General features: G+C 46.4%; 1 protein-coding gene across 2 annotated transcripts in view; it reads right to left on the reverse strand.

Annotated features, from left to right (window-relative positions):
- AMDHD2 (amidohydrolase domain containing 2) overlaps window positions 1–23200 on the reverse strand; it is a 62515-nt gene that overhangs the window by 25005 nt on the left and 14310 nt on the right. For both annotated transcript variants that reach the window (XM_077449215.1, XM_077449214.1), the window contains 4 exons: window positions 19598–19737; window positions 7050–7104; window positions 4810–5022; window positions 2838–2926 (listed from right to left, as the gene is read on the reverse strand). In XM_077449215.1, the coding sequence (XP_077305341.1) occupies window positions 2838–2926; window positions 4810–5022; window positions 7050–7104; window positions 19598–19737 (497 nt within the window). The remainder of the gene's footprint in view (window positions 1–2837; window positions 2927–4809; window positions 5023–7049; window positions 7105–19597; window positions 19738–23200) is intronic.

Consider the following 23200-nt stretch of genomic DNA (forward strand, 5'->3'; position numbering starts at 1 on the left):
ACTAAATGATATATTGCTCACACATGCCATAGTTATATGTGGAATTGCACCCCAAAATAAATTCTGCTGCTTCTCCTGAGTACCGGGATACCACATGTGGGGGACTTTTTGGGAGCCTAGCCACGTACGGGACCCCGAAAACCAAGCGATCGGGGGGGGTGATCGGGGGGGGGGATTTGTGTGCCTATGTGTACCTACATGTCAGTGTAGTGTTTGGTGCACTTACTTTCTGTGTTCTCCTCGCAGTCCGGTCAAAAAGACCGCCCCGAGGAGAATGACATCACTTCCTCCCTGCCTGTGTTTACTTTACACAGCGGGGGAAGCTTCTCATTCGCCAGGAGCGATCGAGAGGGGATGGCCAGAAACCAACGGCCATCCCCTCATCCTGGATCGCTCCTGCAGCGAAACGGACCACCGCATCCAGCGGGAGGGGGTCCAATCGGACCCCCCATCTGCTGGAAGGCGAGCACGTACAAGTACTTGCTTGTGCCTGTCGGTGCCATTGCGCCGACGTACATTGCCATGCGGCAGTCCTTAAGTGGTTAAAGTAAGAAGTACATTTAAAATTGCTAACATACACTGGAAATTTTATATGAGTAATATACAAAATGAATTGGTTTGGGACAGGCTTAATACACCTTTCAGTTTGTAATTTTAGCAGTCAGTAGGCTTAGTTTACAAAGCTTTAACACAAGGATGAGGATCTTTATTTAGCCATGTGACTGAATTTTGAATTTCACTGGACTCTGCTGAAAATAATGGTCACTTTAAAAAAAAATAAGTATCCTTATCATGGTGTGTTATTGTGAACCGAGGCTAATGAATATACTATAATTTAATATAATATAATAATAAATATAATGTCTGTGAATAGTAAGGATGACGTCAGGCAAGCAATTCCAATTCTACAAAAAAAATAAAAAAAAATGTTAATTGCCAGGATCACTAAAGAGGCTGCCTGTCTGTCCTTATGGTGGCACCAAGATATCACTCCCATTGTTAGTGATTGAGAAGCAGCATTTGGGCCAGTGTCAGAACATCATCTTGTTTTCTCTGGTAGTGAGGGAGCGATTCCATAAGAAGATTTACCCTGCTGTTCACGATTTGTCACAAGCGGTAGAATTGCACATCTCACATCAGTTTACAGGCAGTAGAGACCTGCTTCCTGATGACGTCATCAACATGTTGGAGCGGATTTCCTAGTGGTCACATGGTTTCCGGTATTTGGAGCACACGCTGGCTCCAGGAGAGAGTGGATTGGTGATGCTTCCTACCAAGAAAACTCTCAGATTGTGTTTGTGCCAATTAACTACTTCCCATCCAGCAATGTACCCGTACGTCACTGGATTTTCAGTGGTCATACCAGGATAACGCCTGCAGCTGCAGACACCACCCCGGTACCATTTTTTAGAGCTGCCTCTCTTGTAATAGACATTCCCCCCTCTTACTGCCTTCCGCGGCTCTCTCTGGCTCTCCTGTCCCACCGGGAGACCCGAGCGACCAGCTGGCATGTCTGCTGGCTGGCCGGACAGCCGAACAAAGCCGGAACTGGCTTTGATTGGCTGGTCATAACAGTGACCCGGAAGCGATGACATGACATCACTTCTGGTTTACTTGAAACCATTGCCACCATTTTTTGAAAATCTAAAACATTCAGAAACACAGAGCTTGGTGTTTTTGAATGCTTTTAAGTGCAGAGGAGGGCTTTGGAGTCTTTTAGAGGACCTGGACACAGGTATTTACATTTCTTTGTGACAGTAATAAAAGTGAAATTATTATATATAAAAAAAACTATATAATATGATAATTTATAATTAAAGAAAAAACTTAAAGAAAACACGTTCCACAAAAATGCCGATCATCCCACATGTGAGGTATCACCGTGAATGTCAGATCATGGGCAGCAATTCTAGCACCAGACCTCCTTTGTAAATCTAAAGTGGTAACTTGTAAATGCTTTTAAAGCGTCGCATTTGGATAGTAAAATTGAAGTCATTTGTCGCCATTGCATGGCCGTGCGAAATTTTAAAGTGTGACATGTTTTGGTATCTATGTACTCGGTGTAACGTCAGCTTTTACTACAAAAATTGGGCTATGTATTGTGTTTTTTTTTGCATTAAATTTCCAAAAAGTGTATTTTTTCCCACAAAATTGGATTTGAAAAATCGCTACGCAAATACCATGCGACACTGCAAAACCCTCCAATTTATTCTCTAGGGCCTCTGCTTTAAACAAATATATAATGTTTGGGGGTTCCAAGTAATTTTCTAGCAAAATATACTGATTGTTACATGCAAACAAAAAAAGTGCCAGAAAAGGCCCGAACTGGAATTTGTTAAAAGGCACAGTCAATGTAAGGGCAATTCACCTTTGTTTTTTATTTAAGTAGTAATAAATACTACACTATATGAGAATCTCTGGTGGATATCTTTGATGGTGGTTTGAGGAAGAGAGGCAAGATGGAATAAGGTGGCATTTCATATGACTGGTCCTCTGACACAAGTGTAGGAGGAGGAAGGCATTTGTTGCAATCTAACCAACCTAGAACTAGGGGGGTCATTTTAACTCAGTGAGTGGGCACTTCTCCATTCATGCACAAGGTGCAATATAGCTGGCACAGGAGTAATTTATTAAACACTTTTGGAAACTTGATAAAATGTATGCACAAAAGAGTGGATAAATAAAGAAAAAATACTTTTTAGATATCATATACAGAATATTACCCATCAATCCTTGTGGTCCATTTTTAATTCAAAGATCCAACTAAAAAGTGAAGCTTTAAATCCTAGAAATGCACTGCCACTTAGATACACCAAATGTAGGAAACATGGACTTACTGGCAGCATGGCATTGAAGAGATGCGTAATAAACGAAGCACCTTGATTCACGGCATCTTCGGCCTGAGATAAATTGGCCACCGAGTGACCTGAGGACAAAGGACACACATCACCAACATTTCTCTCACACAATTCTTCTTAGCTACATCTGAGAGACAAATGTCAAACTCCAGGCAGCTATAAAAAAGGCACAAATAAATGCATGCAGCTCCATCTTTATTTAAAGCAAAATTCTGGGCAAATTAGAAATGATCCCTTGCAGTGAGGCTGTGAGAAAATGATACAGAGAAGCTTAATTCTCAAACCCTGAGGAAGAATTACTCCACAGAGACCGCATCTACAGAGATCAGTGAGGTTTTGTTTTAAAAGCGTATTTACTTCTTGTTAATAATTTATAAATATTTTAATGTCCATAATTTGGCCACAGTTCTACTTTAAAGCAGATTACTCACTTTTGGGTGGGTTGGGGCAGGGATTGATCTTTTACGACTTCCCGTCATGGCCTAAAGCAGAATGACAGCTGGGTGGGGGTTTCATTGTTCGCTATAGGACGTCCCTCAGAACAAGCCTCTTGTGCACGCCTCTGGCGAACGTGGTGCCGCGTGTCCCTCAGGCACACCGTATTTATGATCTTAGTAAAGAGGCTATGATGTAGGCTCTTTACCATGTGATCAGCTGTGTCCAATCACAGCTGATCACAGTGTAAATAGGAAGTGCCTGTTACTGGCTTTCCTCTGCTCACTCTGACAGCACTTGAGGATCGGGATCTGCACTGAATCAGTGCAATGATGATCAGTGCAGCCACACCAGCGATGCCCACCAGTGATGCCAATCAGTGCCTCCTTATCAGTGCCATCTATCAGTGCTGCATATCAGTGCCACCCCATCAGTGCCCGTCAATGCAGCCTCATCAGCGCACATCAGTGAAGGAGAAAAAAAATACATATCTTCTAACAGAAACTAACAAAAACAATTTTTTTTTTTTTTAACTATTCTGCCTTTGTTTAGCAAAAAATAAAATAAAAAACCCAGTGGCGATTAAATACCACCAAAAGAAAGCTCTATTGATCTTAAAAAAATAAATAAAAAAAAATAAAAAAAAATGTAGTTTAGGTACAGCATTGCATGATCGCGCAATTGTCATTCAAAGTGCGACAGCACTGAAAGCTGAAAATTGGCCTGGGCAGGAAGGGGGTGAAAATGCCCACTATTGAAGTGGGTACTGTTATCCAGTATCTCAACACAGAGATCTTATACCCATTGTGGCATAGCAGTAGCAAGCCAAGCCTGGCTTTACATCCAAGCTGCTGTGACCATTGAATGTCTTCTCTGTATTCCTGTGGAGGATCCACTAACACAGAAATACTGCATTTAGTTAAAGTATATGTAAACCCATCTTGTAAAACAACCCATTCAGTTTAAAATAAAAATGAAAGGCAAAACATTTATGTGCACATATCAGAAAACGTTATAAATAACCCCCCCCCCCCCCTCTTTTTTATAATTGATCACATTCCCTCTGTTCTCAGCTGCATATGAGTTGTGGGAGGAAAAGCAGCAGTACACTGATCTTCTGATCTTTCCAGTGAATGGCTCTGAAGACAATGGTCAGCATAAGCCTGATCATTTAATTAGCCCCCAGCACAGCCAGAAAACTGAGCATGCTGTGCTCTTATGCCTAGTGTGGCTTCGTTTTTAATAGGAAAGCAGAGGGACTGGCAGGAACACTAGGGGTTTTACTCAAAGGAAGCACATGGTACAGGAATATGTAGGCACATATCAGGAATATGAAATGCTGGGTTTACATATCCTTTAATTCTCCACAGGAATATATAGCTGTTGAAATATATAACTCACCTAAATAGTTAGAGGGTGGATGGAACCTCCCTCCTGAGGATGTAATCCTTGGCCCACATTATCCAAAAACAGAAAAACTAATCTTTATGTGAAGTTACTAATGGTATATATCTACCTAAGGAGACACATATTCCACGATTCACCAGTTCCTCGATCACCTCTTTACTCCTTTCCATTTCTGGGGCCAGAGTCACAATGCTGACCCCATTTAAAGTTCCGTAGGTGTCCATAACTTCTGAGAATCCTCTCTCACTGTACGACCGTAGACAATGCTCTGGATGGGCTCCCTTCTTCTCCAAGCTGATGTATGGACCTTCCAGGTGGATGCCTGCAAGGCAAATTGAGAAAATTCAGTAATCAGAAAGTTCCACAAAGACGAAGAAACGTCAGGTCTTTCACTGATAGCAACATCTTTTATTAGACTGCCAGTTTTAGACCTAGACTGGTGATCTGGCTGGTATGCCTGCCGCCAGAAAGGTGAGGATATCAGAAAATATTTGACCTGGTGTGGAACGTCTCAGCTTGAATCAGTGTTGTACAAACATTAAACTTGAGCTATAATAACATACTATATTGATAGAGGTGTCAAATTTAATAATAAGAGAGAACTAAACAAACTGAAGACCAAATTTACCAACAGACTGATTCTTAGGTGATCAGTTAAAGCAATTCTAAACTATCCATTCTCAGCTAGGGTTTTAAAGGCAGGGGTGTCATACTCAATTTTTATTGCGGGCTCAGCACTATGGTTGCCCTCAAAGGGCCAGTTGTATCTGAGTTGTGTTATGTACAGAGCGCAGGGCTTAGGGGGTGCGCCATGTACAGAGCGCAGGGCTTAGGGGGTGCGCCATGTACAGAGCGCCGGGCTTAGGGGGGTGTGCTGTGTACAGAGTGCAGGGTGTGCAACCCCAACCCCCTGACTAGGCTCTAGTACCTCCCTGTGTAGGTGGTATACCTTGCAGGGAGATCATTCGCTATCCTGGGATTTGTCCCCACTGTGAGCGCATTAAGGGATCTGCTAGAACCAGGAGCCACTGAGCAAAGCTGTCCCTTGTAAATACAGAAGGCTTCAGTGTTTACAAGCGACAGCAGGGAGCAGAGTTCCATCATGTTCCAGCTGCAAACTTGGGTGCGAGGGCCACATGACAAGGCCTGACGGGCCAGATTTGGCCTTAGGACCTTGTGTTTGACATATGTGTTCTAGGGGGTTCCTTGAACAATGGCCGATTGACCTCCCATCGGATGCATGTCACCAATATTTTATTTTAGCTGTCTTAAGGGGTGGCATTCTGATCGCCACTGTAAGGCCCCTTTCACACTGACGTCCCGCTCAGGCCCGCCTGTCAGTTTTTCAGGCGGGCCTGAACGGGTGCTCCATAGAGCTCTATGGAGCGTCGGATGTCAGCGGTGACATGTCCGCTGACATCCGACCCGCTCCGATCCGAAAAAGTGTAACGGAGGAAAAAGCTATTTTTCCATCCGTCTGCGGATCGGATCGGGTGACAACGGGCACTGCGGTCCGTCGTCATCCGATCTCCCATAGGGGAGAGCGGCGCTGTGACAGGTCCGTCCCTGCGCAGCATGCAGAGACGGACCTGTCATCTCCCTGCTCAGCGGGGATCGACGGAGTGATCCCCGCTGAGCAAACGGATATCCACGGGGCGGATCAGAACTGATCCTCCCCCTGTGAAAGGACCCTTAGGGTTGCATTCCTAATACTGACCACTAATCTAGGCATTTTAGCCATTGACCTCCAAGACATTCATTTTAGTAGGGGCTTCCTGAGACCTGAAAATTATTTTAGGGGTTCTTCTGGGGTTGAGGAAGGCTGATATAACTTCTGACCGAATTACACTTATTATAGCACTGTGCATCAAACAATTGTAATATTTCCATTTTTAAAAATATTTTTGATTATAAACCAGACCTCAGCCTTTAGCCAGCCATACATGTAAATGATCCATAGAATATCCAAACTATAATAAGCAGCCTCTAAATTATTGCAATTTGACAGCTGGCATCTGTGGCTGTCAGAACACCTGAACAGTGACTGTAGCGGATTGGCCGCAGTCACTGTTTGACTGACTGTTTTCCTCCTGCCTCCTTAGAATCCTTAATTGAATTTTGTTGAACGAATGATGTAAGCGGGGCCACCAACAGCTAAAATGTCAGGAATTGGATGAAATTAAAGTCATGCAAACCCAGCCTTAGTCTACCAGAAAATCGTTATTGTTTTGTGATTATTTTCTCTAGAATTCTGTACCACAGGAGGAAAAATAAAGCTGAAATTGTCTATCCCAGTAGAGAACATGTTGATGGCACCGAGTCCGAATGTACAAAGCAGAAGATCATTACCCAGCACTCCAGCTCCATGTGGTCCTCCATCGTTCACAGTCATCTGAGGAAGCACCTGTAAATAAACGAGAGGTTTAATGCTACAAATGCCTTAATTTCTCTAGTTTTCTAATGTTAAAAGAACTCTATCCACAAATGAAAAATCTTTTCTAGGTGGGTCACACCAAAACAACATGGACATCGAGATGTAGACAGATCCAGGCAAACAACATAGCAGACTCACCCATCACTATAATAGCTCAGCTGCACTCCAAGTAAACATGGGTCAAAAACAATGCTTGCAATAAGAAAAGACACAGAGGATAACAGCTAACTATATTGCAAATCCGCATTTTCCTAAAGCTAGCCATACAAAAAAAAAAAAAAAAAAAAAAAAAAAAAAAAAAGGTGGGTCTCCAGTAGGGATGCATCAATACCATTTTTTTTTTTTTTTACGAGTACTGATAGCAAATACTTAAAAAATAAAAATAAAAAATGGTATTGGTGCATCCCTACTGGAGACCCACCTTTTTTTTTTTTTTTTTTTTTTTTTTTAGTACTCACTGATACCAATTAATGATACCTACCACAACTGTTTTGTTTTCACTTCAGCTGTCAGCATTGGTACAAAGCAGTGAAAAGTAATTTATTTACAAATTAAATAAATAGATTTTTTTTTTCTGCTTTTTCAATCTGAAATGTGTAAAAATATTAACAAAGCAAAACCAAAAAAAAGTTTTAAATTTATCATTTTATAAAATAGACGTGAAAAAAAAAAAGCAGGAAAATAATAATAGATAAGAATAAGGAGTTACCGTATTTATCGGCGTATAACACGAGCTGGCGTATAACAAGCACCCCAAGTTTAGGAGGGAAGTTTAAGGAATTTTTTTTTTAGGAGGCAAGTTTAAGGAAAAAACCTTACATTTTAAATGCCCATCAATGTAGCCTTCCACTGTCACCCTGCAGCCCTACACTGTCCCCCTGCAGCCCTACACTGTCCCCCTGCAGCCTTCCACTGTCCCCCTGCAGCCCTACACTGTCCCCCTGCAGCCCTACACTGTCCCCCTGCAGCCCTACACTGTCCCCCTGCAGCCCTACACTGTCCCCCTGCAGCCCTACACTGTCCCCCTGCAGCCCTACACTGTCCCCCTGCAGCCCTACACTGTACCCCTAGAAACCTTCGACTGCCCCCCTGCATCCTTTCCCACAATTGCAGCATGGTTAGTTTAAAATTTACCGCCGCCGAGATCTTCGGCTCCTCCCGCCGCCGCCATCCAGATCTTCGGCTCCTCCCGCCGCTGCCGTCGAGATCTTCGGCTCCTCCCGCCGCCGAGATCTTCGGCTCCTCCCGCCGCCGCCATCCAGATCTTCGGCTCCTCCCGCCGCTGCCGTCGAGATCTTCGGCTCCTCCCGCCGCCGAGATCTTCGGCTCCTCCCGCCGCCGACATAGACCGAGCCAAGCCGAGGGTACTCGGCTACTCGGCTCTGCTCGCAGTAACGCCCCCGTCCCGCCCCTTGTCCTGGCTCCTGTGATGGACACAACACCGGGCCAATGGCGGGACGTAAAGGCTAGGAGGCGGGACTGGGCGTGACAGAGCGGAGCCGAGTACACGGTACACTCGGCTCAGCTCGGTAAATGTCGGCGGTGCTCCACAGACAGCGCAAATCGGCAGATCGGCGGGGGGATCGGCGTATAACACGCACCCATGATTTCCCCCCGATTTTAAGGGGAAAAAAGTGCGTGTTATACGCCGATAAATACGGTAATTAAAAGCTGATTAGAGTAAACTAAGTGTTAATAAGGGGTTAAACAGAGGAACATTTGTTCATCCCTTTAATCGACAGATGAAGAAACAGAAAGATACAAAAAAGAAACAATGTTTCTTTTTATTTTAGTGTTTCCATGCTTGAGCAACGTTGTTAATAAACATTGCCAGCTGCTTTTTTTTTTGACAGCTCCAAGTACCGGACTTCTTTAACACTTCAGCTGTCAACAGGAGAGACCCACTGACAGCTCAAAGAATCAAGCCTGAAAGTATTGGTTTCAGGTATCGGTGCATTTGAACGAGTACCGATACTTGTACAAATACTCAGTAATCGGCACCGATAGTAGTATTGGTGCAACCCTTGTCTCCACCCCTCCCCTTCTTCCTCACCCACTGCAAGGGTTAATTGCTCATTACCACTAGAGAATGAGTAATAATCATCCTAATCCTTGCTCCTGCAGGCTTCCCTCAGCTGTGTAACCGGTCCTAACTGAAGCCTCTTCTTTAAAGTGCTCCGGGCTGTGGTCACACAATGACATCATCAAGTACAATTCAGAACCAACATTCAACATAGGGACGGTGAGGGACCACTCATAAGCTAGAGCCATGTGCCACTTTGTGTTGGTCCATCACATAAAATCCCAATAAAATACATTTACGTTTTTGGGTGTAAAATGACAAATGTGGAAAATTTCAAGGAAAATTAATACTTTTTCACGGCACTGTATATCCACATCAATATTTTCTGCACATCCAGCATGGGATGCACATTTTTAAGTTATTCCCACTGCAATAAACTTTACTTAGCCCCAAGATTCTGAATTCCATCTAGGCTCCTCCTTCTGATTTGTTTAACTCATTAAAAAGTGGAACCCATAACATGATAAAAAATAATGTTCTTTAGCAAATGATATACATTCCACATGAATAATTATTCTACCAAAATTAGTGTGTCCTGTAAATTGCCTCCAATGTTGCTCCCTTCTCTTGCTTTGGGGAGATTTGACCACCTATACACTGTCCTACTTACCCTGGTCCTCCATCCTGCTGACCCCTGATCTGCCGACCTGTTGACCCCTGTACCCTGCTTTACTGACCCCTGGTCTTCCATCCTGCTGAACCCTGTACCCTGCCCTACTGACTCCTGTACCCTGGCCTCCTGACCCTCTTTCCTCCATCTTGCTCACCCCTGTACCCTGCTGTATTGACCCCCGGGCCTTCGTCTTGACCCCTGTACCCTGCCCTACTGACCACTGTACCCTGCTCTACTGATGCCTGGTCCTCTGTCTTGCTGACTCCTGTACCCTGCCCTACTGACCCCCTTTCCCCCATCCTGTTGACTCCTGTATCCTGCTCTACTGACCCCTGGTCCTCCATCCTGCTGACCCCTGTACAATGCCCTACTTACCTCTTGTGTTGTGTCCTGCTGACCCCTGTACACTACCCTACTGACTTCCTGTCCTTTGTCCTGACCCCTGTACCCTGCCCTACTGACTCCCTATCCTCTGCCCTTGGGATGCCTCTTCTCTGCCCTGCTGCCCCGCATACACTGCCCTGCAGACCCTTCTCATCTGCCATTCCTGTCCACCACACTTGTTAAGCCCATCCCACTGTTAAAAGTTTGGCCACACCCATATTTTGCCCCCATTAAGAGTTTGGCCACCTCCCTCAAGCGTCCCTCATTCCAAAGATCAAAAAGTGGGAGGTATGCTCATTTGCTTGCGTCCTCAACCAAAATGTCAAACCATCAAATGGCTGGTATCATTACAGATCACATGTGCAGCCCCATGGCAGTTGCAGATCAAACAGAAGCAGCTTCCTTGGCTGTAAAGTATGGGAGAGTTTATTTCCGCTTCAAGGCTATCAGCAGATTGACCTCTACAAACTCGGCAGTGCTTAAAAATAGAGCGCAACTGAGAATGTGCAGAGCAGGGCAAGACTGTGTATTACTGGATTTTAGACAGTACAGAAACTTATTTTTAATGTTTTACTTAGCTATACTTGCAAAAAGTGACTGAAGTGATCTAGCAGGACAATAGTTCCACTTTAAAGCAGAGTTCCACCCAAAAATGGAACTTACGCTTTAAGTGCTGGTGACCCTCTGACATGCCACATTTGGGGGGGGGAGGGGGGCTACCCTGTTTTTACAGGCACCCAGCTCCTACTTCCTCCTCTGGTGCCACAATGTCAGAAGGAAGATCACCTCTCCCCCCTCCCTCCCTGCAATCTTCTGGGACATGTGACAGGTCCCAGAAGATTGCCCGGGCATTCACAGCATGCAGCGCGGCTCGCGCCCGGCAGAGAAGCCACAGCCGGGCAACCACAGTTAGGATGCTGGCACCGCAGAGAGGAGGGGGAATGCTGGACCATGGGACAGGTGAGTGTCCGATTATTAAAAGGTCAGCAGCTACACTTTTTGCCGCTGCAGACTTTTAAATGGGTGAGACTCCGCTTTAAGCCCATTTTCAGCAAGGTAGGAGCCTAGGTGGTTTGTCCAGGATCTCAGGGATGAATACAATTTTCTGGAGGGGAAAAACTTTGTAGTGCAGATTTCACTCTTATGTGTATGTCAAGGTTGTCCCCACCTCTAGCACCTCCGGAGCCTCCTTATTGGTCCTTTATAGTGAAACCTGGCCTCTCCGACCAAAACAGAGCCTTAAGAAGTAGCACAGGCAAGTGCAGAAAATACATTATTTAGAGATATTTTATATTTAGTCTGTCTAACCTGCAGGGCATTAGGTCACCTGATACAGAGACTTATAATAATAGTAGGGCGAGATTCCATAGGAAACAACCATACTTCAGGTATTGGCAGCTGTTGCAGAATTAACAACAGTATAATAAAAGGACAAACAGGAGAACTTACAGATAGCGAGACCAGAAGACCAAAGGTCATGATTGTATTATACAGTATCAAGTAAAGAGAAAATGCTGAGCAATGGCATCCTAAGCTACTTGTTAGTTCTTTTATGCCTGAGCGATATGATGAGATATAAATATTATACACACACACACACACACACACACACACACACACACACACACAGTATCTCACAAAAGTGAGTACACCCCTCACATCTTTGTAAATATTTTATTAAATCTTTTCATGAGACAACACTGAAGAAGTTACACTTTTCTACAATGTAAAGTATTGAGTGTACAACTTGTATAACAGTGTACATTTGTTGCCCCCTCAAAATAACTCAACACACAGCCATTAATGTCGAAACCACTGGCAACAAAAGTGAGTACACCCCTAAGTGAAAATGTCCAAACTGGGCAAAATAAGCAATCTACCCTCCCTGGTGTCATGTGACTCATTAGTGTTACAAGGTCTCAGGTGTGAATGGGGAGCAGGTGTGTTAAATTTGGTGTTACCACTCTCATACTGGTCACTGGAAGTTCAACATGGCACCTCATGGCAAAGAGCTCTCTGAGGATCTGAAAAAAAGAATTGTTGCTCTACATAAAGATGACCTAGGCTATATGAAGCTTGCCAAGACTCTGAAATTAAGCCGCAGCACGTTGGCCAAGACCATACAGCGGTTTAACAGGACAGGTTCCACTCAGAACAGGCCTCGCCATGGTCGACCAAATAAGTTGAGTGCATGTGCTCAGAGTTATAACCAGAGGTTGTCTTTGGGAAATAGACATAGTTTCATAGTTAGTTAGGTTTAACTAGTTGCTGACCGCCGGCCGTCAAATGACGGCCAGGCGGCGCACCTATTGTGGCGGGAGGCCGTCATATGACGGCCTCCCGTTTAAACAGGGAATGCGCACGATCGTGCGCGCGCATCCCTGTTTCTTCGGTGGCGGCGTGTCACGGAGACACCGCTCGCCACCGAAGGGGGTGAACAGCCATTCGTTATGGCTGTTTACCACGTGATCGGCCGTGATGAAGTCACGGCCGATCACAGATGGTCACACCCCGAACGTGCACGGCGCATGCGCGCGATCGCGAGCGCGCTGCGCGTGCACGGTGGCGGCGTGTTCCCCCGGGAACACTGCTCGTCACGGACGCTGGTAAACAGCCATTGGCCGGCTGTTTACCCACGTGATCGGCTGTGATCCTTTCACAGCCGATCACAAAAATGTAAACAAACTGCGGTAACGGGATGTTACCGGGTTCTCCTCCTCACACACCGATCGTGTGTGAGGAGGAGATTGCGGTAACATCTCGTTACCGCATACAGTGTACACCAATCATACTGATTGCCCCCCCCCCCAATAAAGAGGACCTGTCACCACCCCTCATAGTACCTGTCAATCACAGTCCATCAGGGTACCCGAGTACCTGTCACGGCCCATCAGGGTACCCGAGTACCTGTCACGGCCCATCAGGGTACCCGAGTACCTGTCACGGCCCATCAGGGTACCCGAGTACCTGTCACGGCCCATCAGAGTACCCGAGTACCTGTCACGGCCCATCAGAGTACCCGAGTACCTGTCACAGTCCATCAGGGTACCCGAGTACCTGTCACAGTCCATCAGGGTACCCGAGTACCTGTCACAGTCCATCAGGGTACCCGAGTACCTGTCACAGTCCATCAGGGTACCCGAGTACCTGTCACAGTCCATTAGAGTACCGAGTACCTGTCACAGTCCATCAGGGTACCCGAGTACCTGTTCCAGTCCATCTGTGTACCAGAGTACCTGTCACAGTCCATCTGAGTACCCGAGTACCTGTCACCGCCCTTCAGAGCACCCAAATACCAGTCACCAAACCATCAGAGTACCTGTCACCAGGCCCATCAGAGTACCCGAGTACCTGTCACCAGGCCCATCAGAGTACCCGAGTACCTGTCACCAGGCCCATCAGAGTACCCGAGTACCTGTCACCAGGCCCATCAGAGTACCCGAGTACCTGTCACCAGGCCCATCAGAGTACCCGAGTACCTGTCACCAGGCCCATCAGAGTACCCGAGTACCTGTCACGGCCCATCAGAGTACCCGAGTACCTGTCACGGCCCATCAGAGTACCCGAGTACCTGTCACGGCCCATCAGAGTACCCGAGTACCTGTCACGGCCCATCAGAGTACCCGAGTACCTGTCACGGCCCATCAGAGTACCCGAGTACCTGTCACGGCCCATCAGAGTACCCGAGTACCTGTCACCGCCCTTCAGAGTACCCAAATACCAGTCACCAAACCATCAGAGTACCTGTCACCAGGCCATCAGAGTACCCGAGTACCTGTCACCAGGCCATCAGAGTACCCGAGTACCTGTCACCAGGCCCATCAGAGTACCCGAGTACCTGTCACGGCCCATCAGAGTACCCGAGTACCTGTCACGGGCCCATCAGAGTACCCGAGTACCTGTCACGGGCCCATCAGAGTACCCGAGTACCTGTCACGGGCCCATCAGAGTACCCGAGTACCTGTCACGGGCCCATCAGAGTACCCGAGTACCTGTCACGGGCCCATCAGAGTACCCGAGTACCTGTCACCGCCCTTCAGAGTACCCAAATACCAGTCACCAAACCATCAGAGTACCTGTCACCAGGCCATCAGAGTACCCGAGTACCTGTCACCAGGCCATCAGAGTACCCGAGTACCTGTCACCAGGCCCATCAGAGTACCCGAGTACCTGTCACGGCCCATCAGAGTACCCGAGTACCTGTCACGGCCCATCAGAGTACCCGAGTACCTGTCACGGGCCCATCAGAGTACCCGAGTACCTGTCACGGGCCCATCAGAGTACCCGAGTACCTGTCACGGGCCCATCAGAGTACCCGAGTACCTGTCACGGGCCCATCAGAGTACCCGAGTACCTGTCACGGGCCCATCAGAGTACCCGAGTACCTGTCACGGGCCCATCAGAGTACCCGAGTACCTGTCACGGGCCCATCAGAGTACCCGAGTACCTGTCACGGCCCATCAGGGTACCCGAGTACCTGTCACGGCCCATCAGGGTACCCGAGTACCTGTCACGGCCCATCAGGGTACCCGAGTACCTGTCACGGCCCATCAGGGTACCCGAGTACCTGTCACGGCCCATCAGGGTACCCGAGTACCTGTCACGGCCCATCAGGGTACCCGAGTACCTGTCACGGCCCATCAGGGTACCCGAGTACCTGTCACGGCCCATCAGGGTACCCGAGTACCTGTCACGGCCCATCAGGGTACCCGAGTACCTGTCACAGTCCATTAGTGTACCGAGTACCTGTCACAGTCCATTAGAGTACCGAGTACCTGTCACAGTCCATTAGAGTACCGAGTACCTGTCACAGTCCATTAGAGTACCCGAGTACCTGTCACAGTCCATTAGAGTACCCGAGTACCTGTCACAATCCATTCGAGTACCGAGTACCTGTCACAATCCATTTGAGTACCGAGTACCTGTCACAGTCCATCAGGGTACCCGAGTACCTGTCACAGCCCATCTGAGTACCCGAGTACCTGTTCCAGTCCATCTGTGTACCAGAGTACCTGTCACAGTCCATCTGAGTACCCGAGTACCTGTCACCGCCCTTCAGAGTACCCAAATACCAGTCACCAAACCATCAGAGTACCTGTCACCAGGCCATCAGAGTACCCGAGTACCTGTCACCAGGCCATCAGAGTACCCGAGTACCTGTCACCAGGCCATCAGAGTACCCGAGTACCTGTCACCAGGCCATCAGAGTACCCGAGTACCTGTCACCAGGCCATCAGAGTACCCGAGTACCTGTCACCAGGCCATCAGAGTACCCGAGTACCTGTCACCAGGCCATCAGAGTACCCGAGTACCTGTCACCAGGCCATCAGAGTACCCGAGTACCTGCCACCAGGCCATCAGAGTACCCGAGTACCTGCCACCAGGCCATCAGAGTACCCGAGTACCTGTCACCAGGCCATCAGAGTACCCGAGTACCTGTCACCAGGCCATCAGAGTACCCAAGTACCTGCCACCAGGCCATCAGAGTACCCGAGTACCTGCCACCAGGCCATCAGAGTACCCGAGTACCTGCCACCAGGCCATCAGAGTACCCGAGTACCTGCCACCAGGCCATCAGAGTACCCGAGTACCTGTCACCAGGCCATCAGAGTACCCGAGTACCTGTCACCAGGCCATCAGAGTACCCGAGTACCTGTCACCAGGCCATCAGAGTACCCGAGTACCTGTCACCAGGCCATCAGAGTACCCGAGTACCTGTCACCAGGCCATCAGAGTACCCGAGTACCTGTCACCAGGCCATCAGAGTACCCGAGTACCTGTCACCAGGCCATCAGAGTACCCGAATACCTATCTCCAGCCCATGTCTCATAGAATATACGTTGGGGTGTTTGCTTTCCAAAATGGGGTCATTTTGTGGGTAATTTCACTGTCCTGGTGGTCCAGGACCTTCAAAAGTGTGATGGGTAGGAATGAAATGAGATGTGTCATTTATGCTCATAGAATGCCTGAACGTACTACTTCAATGTTCGGCCTCTCTATGTGGCCAGGCTGTGTAAAAGTCCTACACATGTGGTATCGCCATACTCGGGAGGAGTAGCAGAATGTATTTTGGGGTGTAATTTTTGCTATATACATGCTATGTGTTAGAAATATCTTATAAATTGACAATTTTGTGTAAAAAAAAAAATGCGTTTTAATTTTTTTCCACATATTCCAAAAACTTCTGGAAAAAAATGAACCGTTCAAAAGACTCATTATGCCTCACAGATTATACGTTGGGGTGTTTGCTTTCCAAAATGGGGTAATTTTATGGGAAATTCCATTGTCCTGGTACTCCAGGGCCTTCAAAAGTGTAATAGGTGGTTGAGAAACGAGATGCGTAATTTTTGCTCGTAGAACGTCTGAAGGTACTACATCAATGTTGGTGCTCTGTATGTGGCCAGGCTGTGTAAAAGTCCTACACATGTGGTATCGCCGTACTCGGGAAGAGTAGCAGAATGTATTTTGGGGTGTAATTTGTTGTATGCATATGCTGTGTGTGAGAAATAACCTGATAATATGACAATTTAGTAAAAAAAAAAAATAAAATAAAAAATATCTTCATTTTGCAAAGAATTGTGGGAAAAAATGACAACTTAAAAAAACTCACCATGCTACTTACTTAATACCTTGGGATGTCTACTTTGTAAAAAGGGGTCATTTGGGGGGTATTTGTACTTTCCTGACTTGTTAGTGTCTCAAGAAATGAGGTACACCTGATGTACTGAAGGCCTGATCAGAAGTGATCAATTTTCAGTGATTGGCACCATAGTTTGTAGACTTTATAACTTTCACAAAGACCAAATAATATATACTAATGTGGGTTATTTTTACCAAAGATATGTAGCAGTATAAATTTTGGCCAAAATTTATGAAGAAAAATTACTAATTAGCAAAAATTTATGACAGAAACGAAGAAAAAGGCATTTTTTTTCACAAAATTTAAGTTTTATTTTATTTATAGCACAAAAAATAAAAAACCCACTAGTGATTAAATACCACTAAAAGAAAGCTCTATTTGTGTGGAAAAAAGGACGCAAGTTTCATATGGATACAGTGTAGGATGACTGAGTAATTGTCATTCAAACTGTGAGAGCGCTGAAAGCTGAAAATTGGTCTGGTCAGGAAGGGGGTGTAACTGCACTGTATTGAGGTGGTTAAATAAAGACACCAGTCCATCCAGTTCAACCTGAGTGAGTGTCTACAATTGTCCCTATGCCTGTACATTGCACACTCACATCAGTCCCTACAATCAAGGAGCCCCCAATCCAAGGTCCCCACTCATATACTAGGGCCAATTTTGGACAGAAGCCAATCAACCTACCTGCATGTCTTTGGATTGCTGCCAGCATTGCTGCAGGAGGTTGAAGGGGTGGGGGTGGGGGGAGGGGGAGGTCAGCCTGTCAGTGCTCAAACCATACGCCGCACACTGCATCAAATTGGTCTGCATGGCAGTTGTCCCAGAAGGAAGCCTCTTCTGAAGATGATGCACAAGAATGCCCGCAAACAGCTTGCTGAAGACAAGAAGACTAAGGACATGGATTACTGTAACCATGTCCTGTGGTCTGATGAGAACAAGATAAACTTATTTGGTTCAGATGGTGTCAAGAGTGTGTGGTGGAAACCAGGTGAGGAGTACAAAGACAACTGTGTCTTGCCTACAGTCAAGCATGGTGGTGGGAGTGTCATGGTCTGGGGCTGCATGAATGCTGCCAGCACTGGGGAGCTACAGTTCATTGAGGGAACCATGAATGCCAACATGTACTGTGACATACTGAAGCAGAGCATGATCCCCTACTTTTGGAGACTGGGCCGCAGGGCAGTATTCCAACATGGTAACGACCCCAAAAACACCTCCAAGACTACCACTGCCTTGCTAAAGAAGCTGAGGGTAAAGGTGATGGACAGGCCAAGCATGTCTCCAGACCTAAACCCTATTGAGCATTTGTGGGGCATCCTCAAATGGAAGGTGGAGGAGCGCAAGGTCTCCAACATCCACCAGCTCCGTCATGTCATCATGGAGGAGTGGAAGAGGACTCCAGTGGCAACCCGTGAAGCTCTGGTGAACTCCATGCCCAAGAGGGTTAAGGCAGTGGGTTGACACTTTGGGCCCAATTTGGACATTTCCACTTTTTTTTTTCCACACAGGGGTGTACTCAACTTTGTTGCCAGAGGTTTAGACATTAATGGCTGTGTGTTGAGTTATTTTGAGGGGACAGCAAATTTACACTGTTATACAAGCTGTACACTCACTACTTTCTTCAGTGTTGTCACATGAAAAGATATAATAAAATATTTACAAAAATGTGAGGGGTGTACTCACTTTTGTTAGATACCGGATTTAGAAATATACACATACACACAATTATAAAAAGTATTGGGATGTCTGCCTTTACACGCACATGACCTTTAATGGAATGCCAGTCTTAGTCCATAGGGTTCAATTTTGAGTTGGCCTACCCTTTGCAGCTATAACAACTTCAACTCTTCTGGGAAGGCTGTTCACAAGGTTTAGGAGTGTGTCTATGGGAATGTTTGACCATTCTTCCAGAACCCATTTGTGAGATCAGGCACTGATGTTGGATGAGAAGGCCTGGCTCACAGTTTCTGCTCTAATTCATCTCAATGATGTTTTATTGGGTTGAGGACAGGACTCTGTGCATGCCAATCAAGTTCCTCCACCCCAAACGCACTTATCTGTGTTGTTATGGACGTTGCTTTGTGCACTGGTCCAAATCATTTGGTGGAGGGGGGGATTATGGTCTGGGCTTGGCCCCCTAGTTCCAGTGAAGGGAACTCTTAAGGCGTCAGCATACACATTTTGGACAATTTCATGCCCCCAACTTTGTGGGAATAGTTTTGGGATGGTCCCTTCTTCTTCCAACATGACTGCGCACCAGTGCACAAAGCAAGGTCCATAAAGACATGGATGCGCGAGCTTGGGGTAATATGTATTTCTGTCCATCCAGTTCTGAGATTTACAGAGCAGTGCTAGACAGCACGGCCAGCTTGATGGCCTGAATCTTCTGTAGTACAGTCAAGAAACACAACTAGGTTGCCTTGGTTGGGTATGGTGGCATACAGTGCTCGCCCAGTGCCCATGGGAAAAAAAAAATGCAGAACTGCACCCACCTTTCTCACTGCTAACACATGATGTAGATGGGTGTACTGTCCTGTGCCCTGCCCCCACTTGAAGCTTCTGTGATTGGGGTGGCTGCCCATCCCACCTTCCCCTCCTTTGTCCTGGGTCTGGCTGCACACCTACAAGGGCTACTTGATCTGACTGTCAATGGCTGGACCAGGTGTTCATTCTTGTCTTAAGCAGCCCATTAAAAATAAACTACAGCTGTAGACTGCTATACTCTTATATTCTTAGGTCATACCTTGTGGTAAAGCGATTTTGGCGATGTCACCAGGGTCGGACAGAAAGAAGTCACTCCGTGTGGCAGGATGTTACGAGCAACCAGAGAAATCCCTTGCTTAACATTATCTGATTCCTGGGAAAAATCCACACCGAACCCACCTAAAATATAAAAGGGGGTGAAGAATAACCTGCAGCTTCAATCTAGGTACAAAATTATTTTCATGGCATTTAATATACTAAATATCTAGGGGGGAAAAAAGACTACCAATATCTCTCAGGCTTCATATTCGGTTTTGAGGCAGTGGTATCCTCCACATTGATGCTACTTGTGTGCAGCATGGCAGCAGACCTCCGGTTCCATAGACAAGCAGTGCAAAAGTATTCTCCTGCGCTCGAAGGTGGTGCAATACAGTGGTCATCAACTCCTGTCCTCAGGGCCCACTAACAGGCCAGGTTTTATGTATTACCTTGGGGGAGATGCAGACTAGAATACTGCAATCACTGAGCAGCAAATTATATCACCTGTGATGTATTTCAGTTACTCTGGCTCTGAGGAAGAGGGGCTCTCCCCTCGAAACGCGTCAATCTTCAGGAAGGTCCTTCAGGCTGCTGGGAACAGCCTCGGTGACCTGCTCGCTTTGTGTCTACTACGGATACCACTATTAAAGATACCACTTGGGTAATGCGCAAGGTTGGTGCGCCCTCTTTTCTTTGTTTTTACAGATGTCAGTTTCCACCTGAGGATTCTCACATAGATGTATACATAGATGAAAGGTTCTCTTTGAAGATGTAATAGATCGCTAAGCCATTGCATTCTTAAAGTATGATAATGGACCTAAAAACCGTCAGAAGGGACATTGCTTAAATGTTGCCCATACGTAAATCTCTTGAGACACCATTGGTTGGATCACCGAGGTGGGTTCCCAGTCTGCACACCTGCTATCGCCATTATAGGGTCATACACTCTCCAATAGATGGAGTTGATGCAGCCAATACCAAAGGGTAGTTAGGAAGAGAGATCTCCTGTTTAATTGTTCAATATACAAAAATAGGTGTTGACTCAATCCAACTTCACCTACTGCTAAAATATCACTACCTTTAACCACTTCATCTCCAGAAGGTTTTACCCCATAATGACCAGGACGTTTTTTGAGATATGGCACTATGTTAATTTATCTGACAATTGCGTGGTTGTCCGACGCTGTACCCAAATAAGATTGATGTCCTTGTTTCCCCACAAATAAAGCTTTCTTTTGGTGGTATTTGATCACCTCTGTGTTTTTTTTTTTTTTTTTTTTTTTAATAGCGCAAGAATTTAAAAGAATAACTTATAATAAATCTATATTTTTTACTTTCTGCTATAAAACTGTGCCCCTAGGAGGTGCTTGCTAACTCTGCGGGGGATGGACTGACTGGGGGAACAGAGAGAACGGGAACACTGTCAGAACAGGGATCTGCCTTATTTACATAGGCAGCTCCCCATTCTACCTCTCTGAGGAACGACTGGCGAGTCCCGGCGGAAGCTGAATTAGCCAGAGAGGGAGAAAATCAGTGCGCGCATGCTGCCACTGTCTATTGTATGATATGACGTACAGGTACGTCCTTTCACACAATAGAGCTGCCCTGCTGCGGTATATCTGCGGTAGGCGGTCTTTAAGTAGTTAAAGGGGTTGTAAACCTCAGACATGAATGATGAACAAAGCATATCCATCTATAGTGTGTACATGTCTGGATCCAGAGCACTAAGTATAATTTCTGTCTGCTGCTTCATTCCTCTACTATCAGCATGAGTCACTTTTGACAAGTTTTCCTGACACCAAGAGACAAAAGGTGACAAGGGAGGGAGCTCCAGCTGATTGGCAGCCTCAGCTCTGTTCCTGTGTGCTGTGTGAAGGGAGTGTGTCCCTTTCCTCCAATCAGCTGTCAGAGTTCTCCTCACACCTTGAACAGATGTACAGAAGAGAAGACAGCAGATAAACCGGTACAACTTATATAGGAGGATTTGTTTAATCTCTCTGTATCACCTGAGACCAGTCACTGAACTGTGTATATGTTATGCCCCATACAAATGGTCGGATTTTCAGATGGAAAATGTGCGATCAGATCATGTCGGAAAATCTGATCGTGTGTGGGCTCCATCAGACTTTTTCCATCGGATTTTCCGACGCACAAAGAGCAGGACCTAAAATTTTCCAACAACAAAATCCGATCGTTTAAATTCCGATCGTGTGTAGAAAATTCAGACGGACAAAGTGCCACGCATTCTCAGAATAGACTTAGCACTTGTACACACGGTCGGACATTCCGACGGAAAATGTGCGATCGGACCGCGTTGTCGGATAATCCGACCGTGTGTGGGCTCCATCGGACTGTTTTCGTCGTAATATCCGACGGAACAAGTTTTCCAGCTGGGCTATAAAATTTTCCGACAACATGATCCGATAGGACTTTGTCCGATCATGTGTAGAGAATTCCGATCGGACAAAGTGCCACACATGCTCAGATCACATTCCTACACCAAAGCTATTGGCTACTAGCCTGAACGTAGTCCTGTCATAACGAAATAAAGTCATCACGTTCTGAATGATCGGATTTTCCGACAACTTTGTCCGACCGTGTGTATGCAACAGTGTCGGACAAAATCCGTTGGAAAAAATCAGACGGATTTGGTTGTCGGAATGTCCGACCGTGTGTACAAGGGCTAAGAGACAAAAGCTATTGGCCCGTTTATAGTCCCGTCGTATGTGTTATATCTCACCACGTTCTGAACGATTGGATTTTCCGACAACTTTGTGCGACCGTGTGTACAGGCATACCCCACTTTTAAGTACACAATGGGGTTTATTTACTAAAGCTAGAAAGTGCAAAATCAGGCTCACTTCTGCATAGAAACCAATGAGCTTCTAACCCCAGCTTGTTCAATTAAACTTTGGTAATAAAACCTGGAAGCTCATTGGTTTCTATGTAGAAATTAGCCTGATTTTGCACTTTCCAGCTTTAGTAAATAAACCCCATTGTGTACTTAAAAGTGGGGCATGCCTGTATGCAAGACAAGTTTGGGCCAACATCCGTTTGAAAAAAATCTGACGGATTTTGTTGTCGGAATGTCCGACCGTCTGTATGGGGCATAAGGGTTTAAAACTCCTTTAAGCAGGGGTCTCAAACTGGCGGCCCTCCAGCTGTTGCGAAACTACAATTCCCATCATGCTTCTGCCTATGGGAGTCATGTTTGTAACTGCCAGCCTTGTAATGCCTCATGGGACTTGTCGTCTAGCAACAGCTGGAGGGCCGCCTGTTTGAGACCCCTGCCTTTAAAGCGGAGGTCCACCCTAAAGTGGACCTTCCGCTCATCGGAACCCCCCCCCCCCTCCGGCACCACAATTGGCACCTTTCAGGGGGGAGGGGGGTGCAGATACCTGTACAGTACAGGTATCTGCACCCACTTCCGGGATAGCTCTCTGTGGAAAGGGGCGTAGATTACGCCCCTTTCCGCAAGTGCCCCGCTGCCTGCTGGGAAACACACAGATCCCAGAGGCAGCGAGGACCGTCCTTATTGCACAGCGCGACTCGCGCATGCGCAGTAGGGAACCGGGAAATTAAGCCGAAAGGCTCCATTTCCTGA

Source organism: Lithobates pipiens, unplaced genomic scaffold, assembly GCF_037356315.1.
Source record: "Lithobates pipiens isolate NorthernLeopardFrog02 unplaced genomic scaffold, aLitPip1_a1.2 Scaffold_22, whole genome shotgun sequence".
NCBI lineage: Eukaryota > Metazoa > Chordata > Amphibia > Anura > Ranidae > Lithobates > Lithobates pipiens.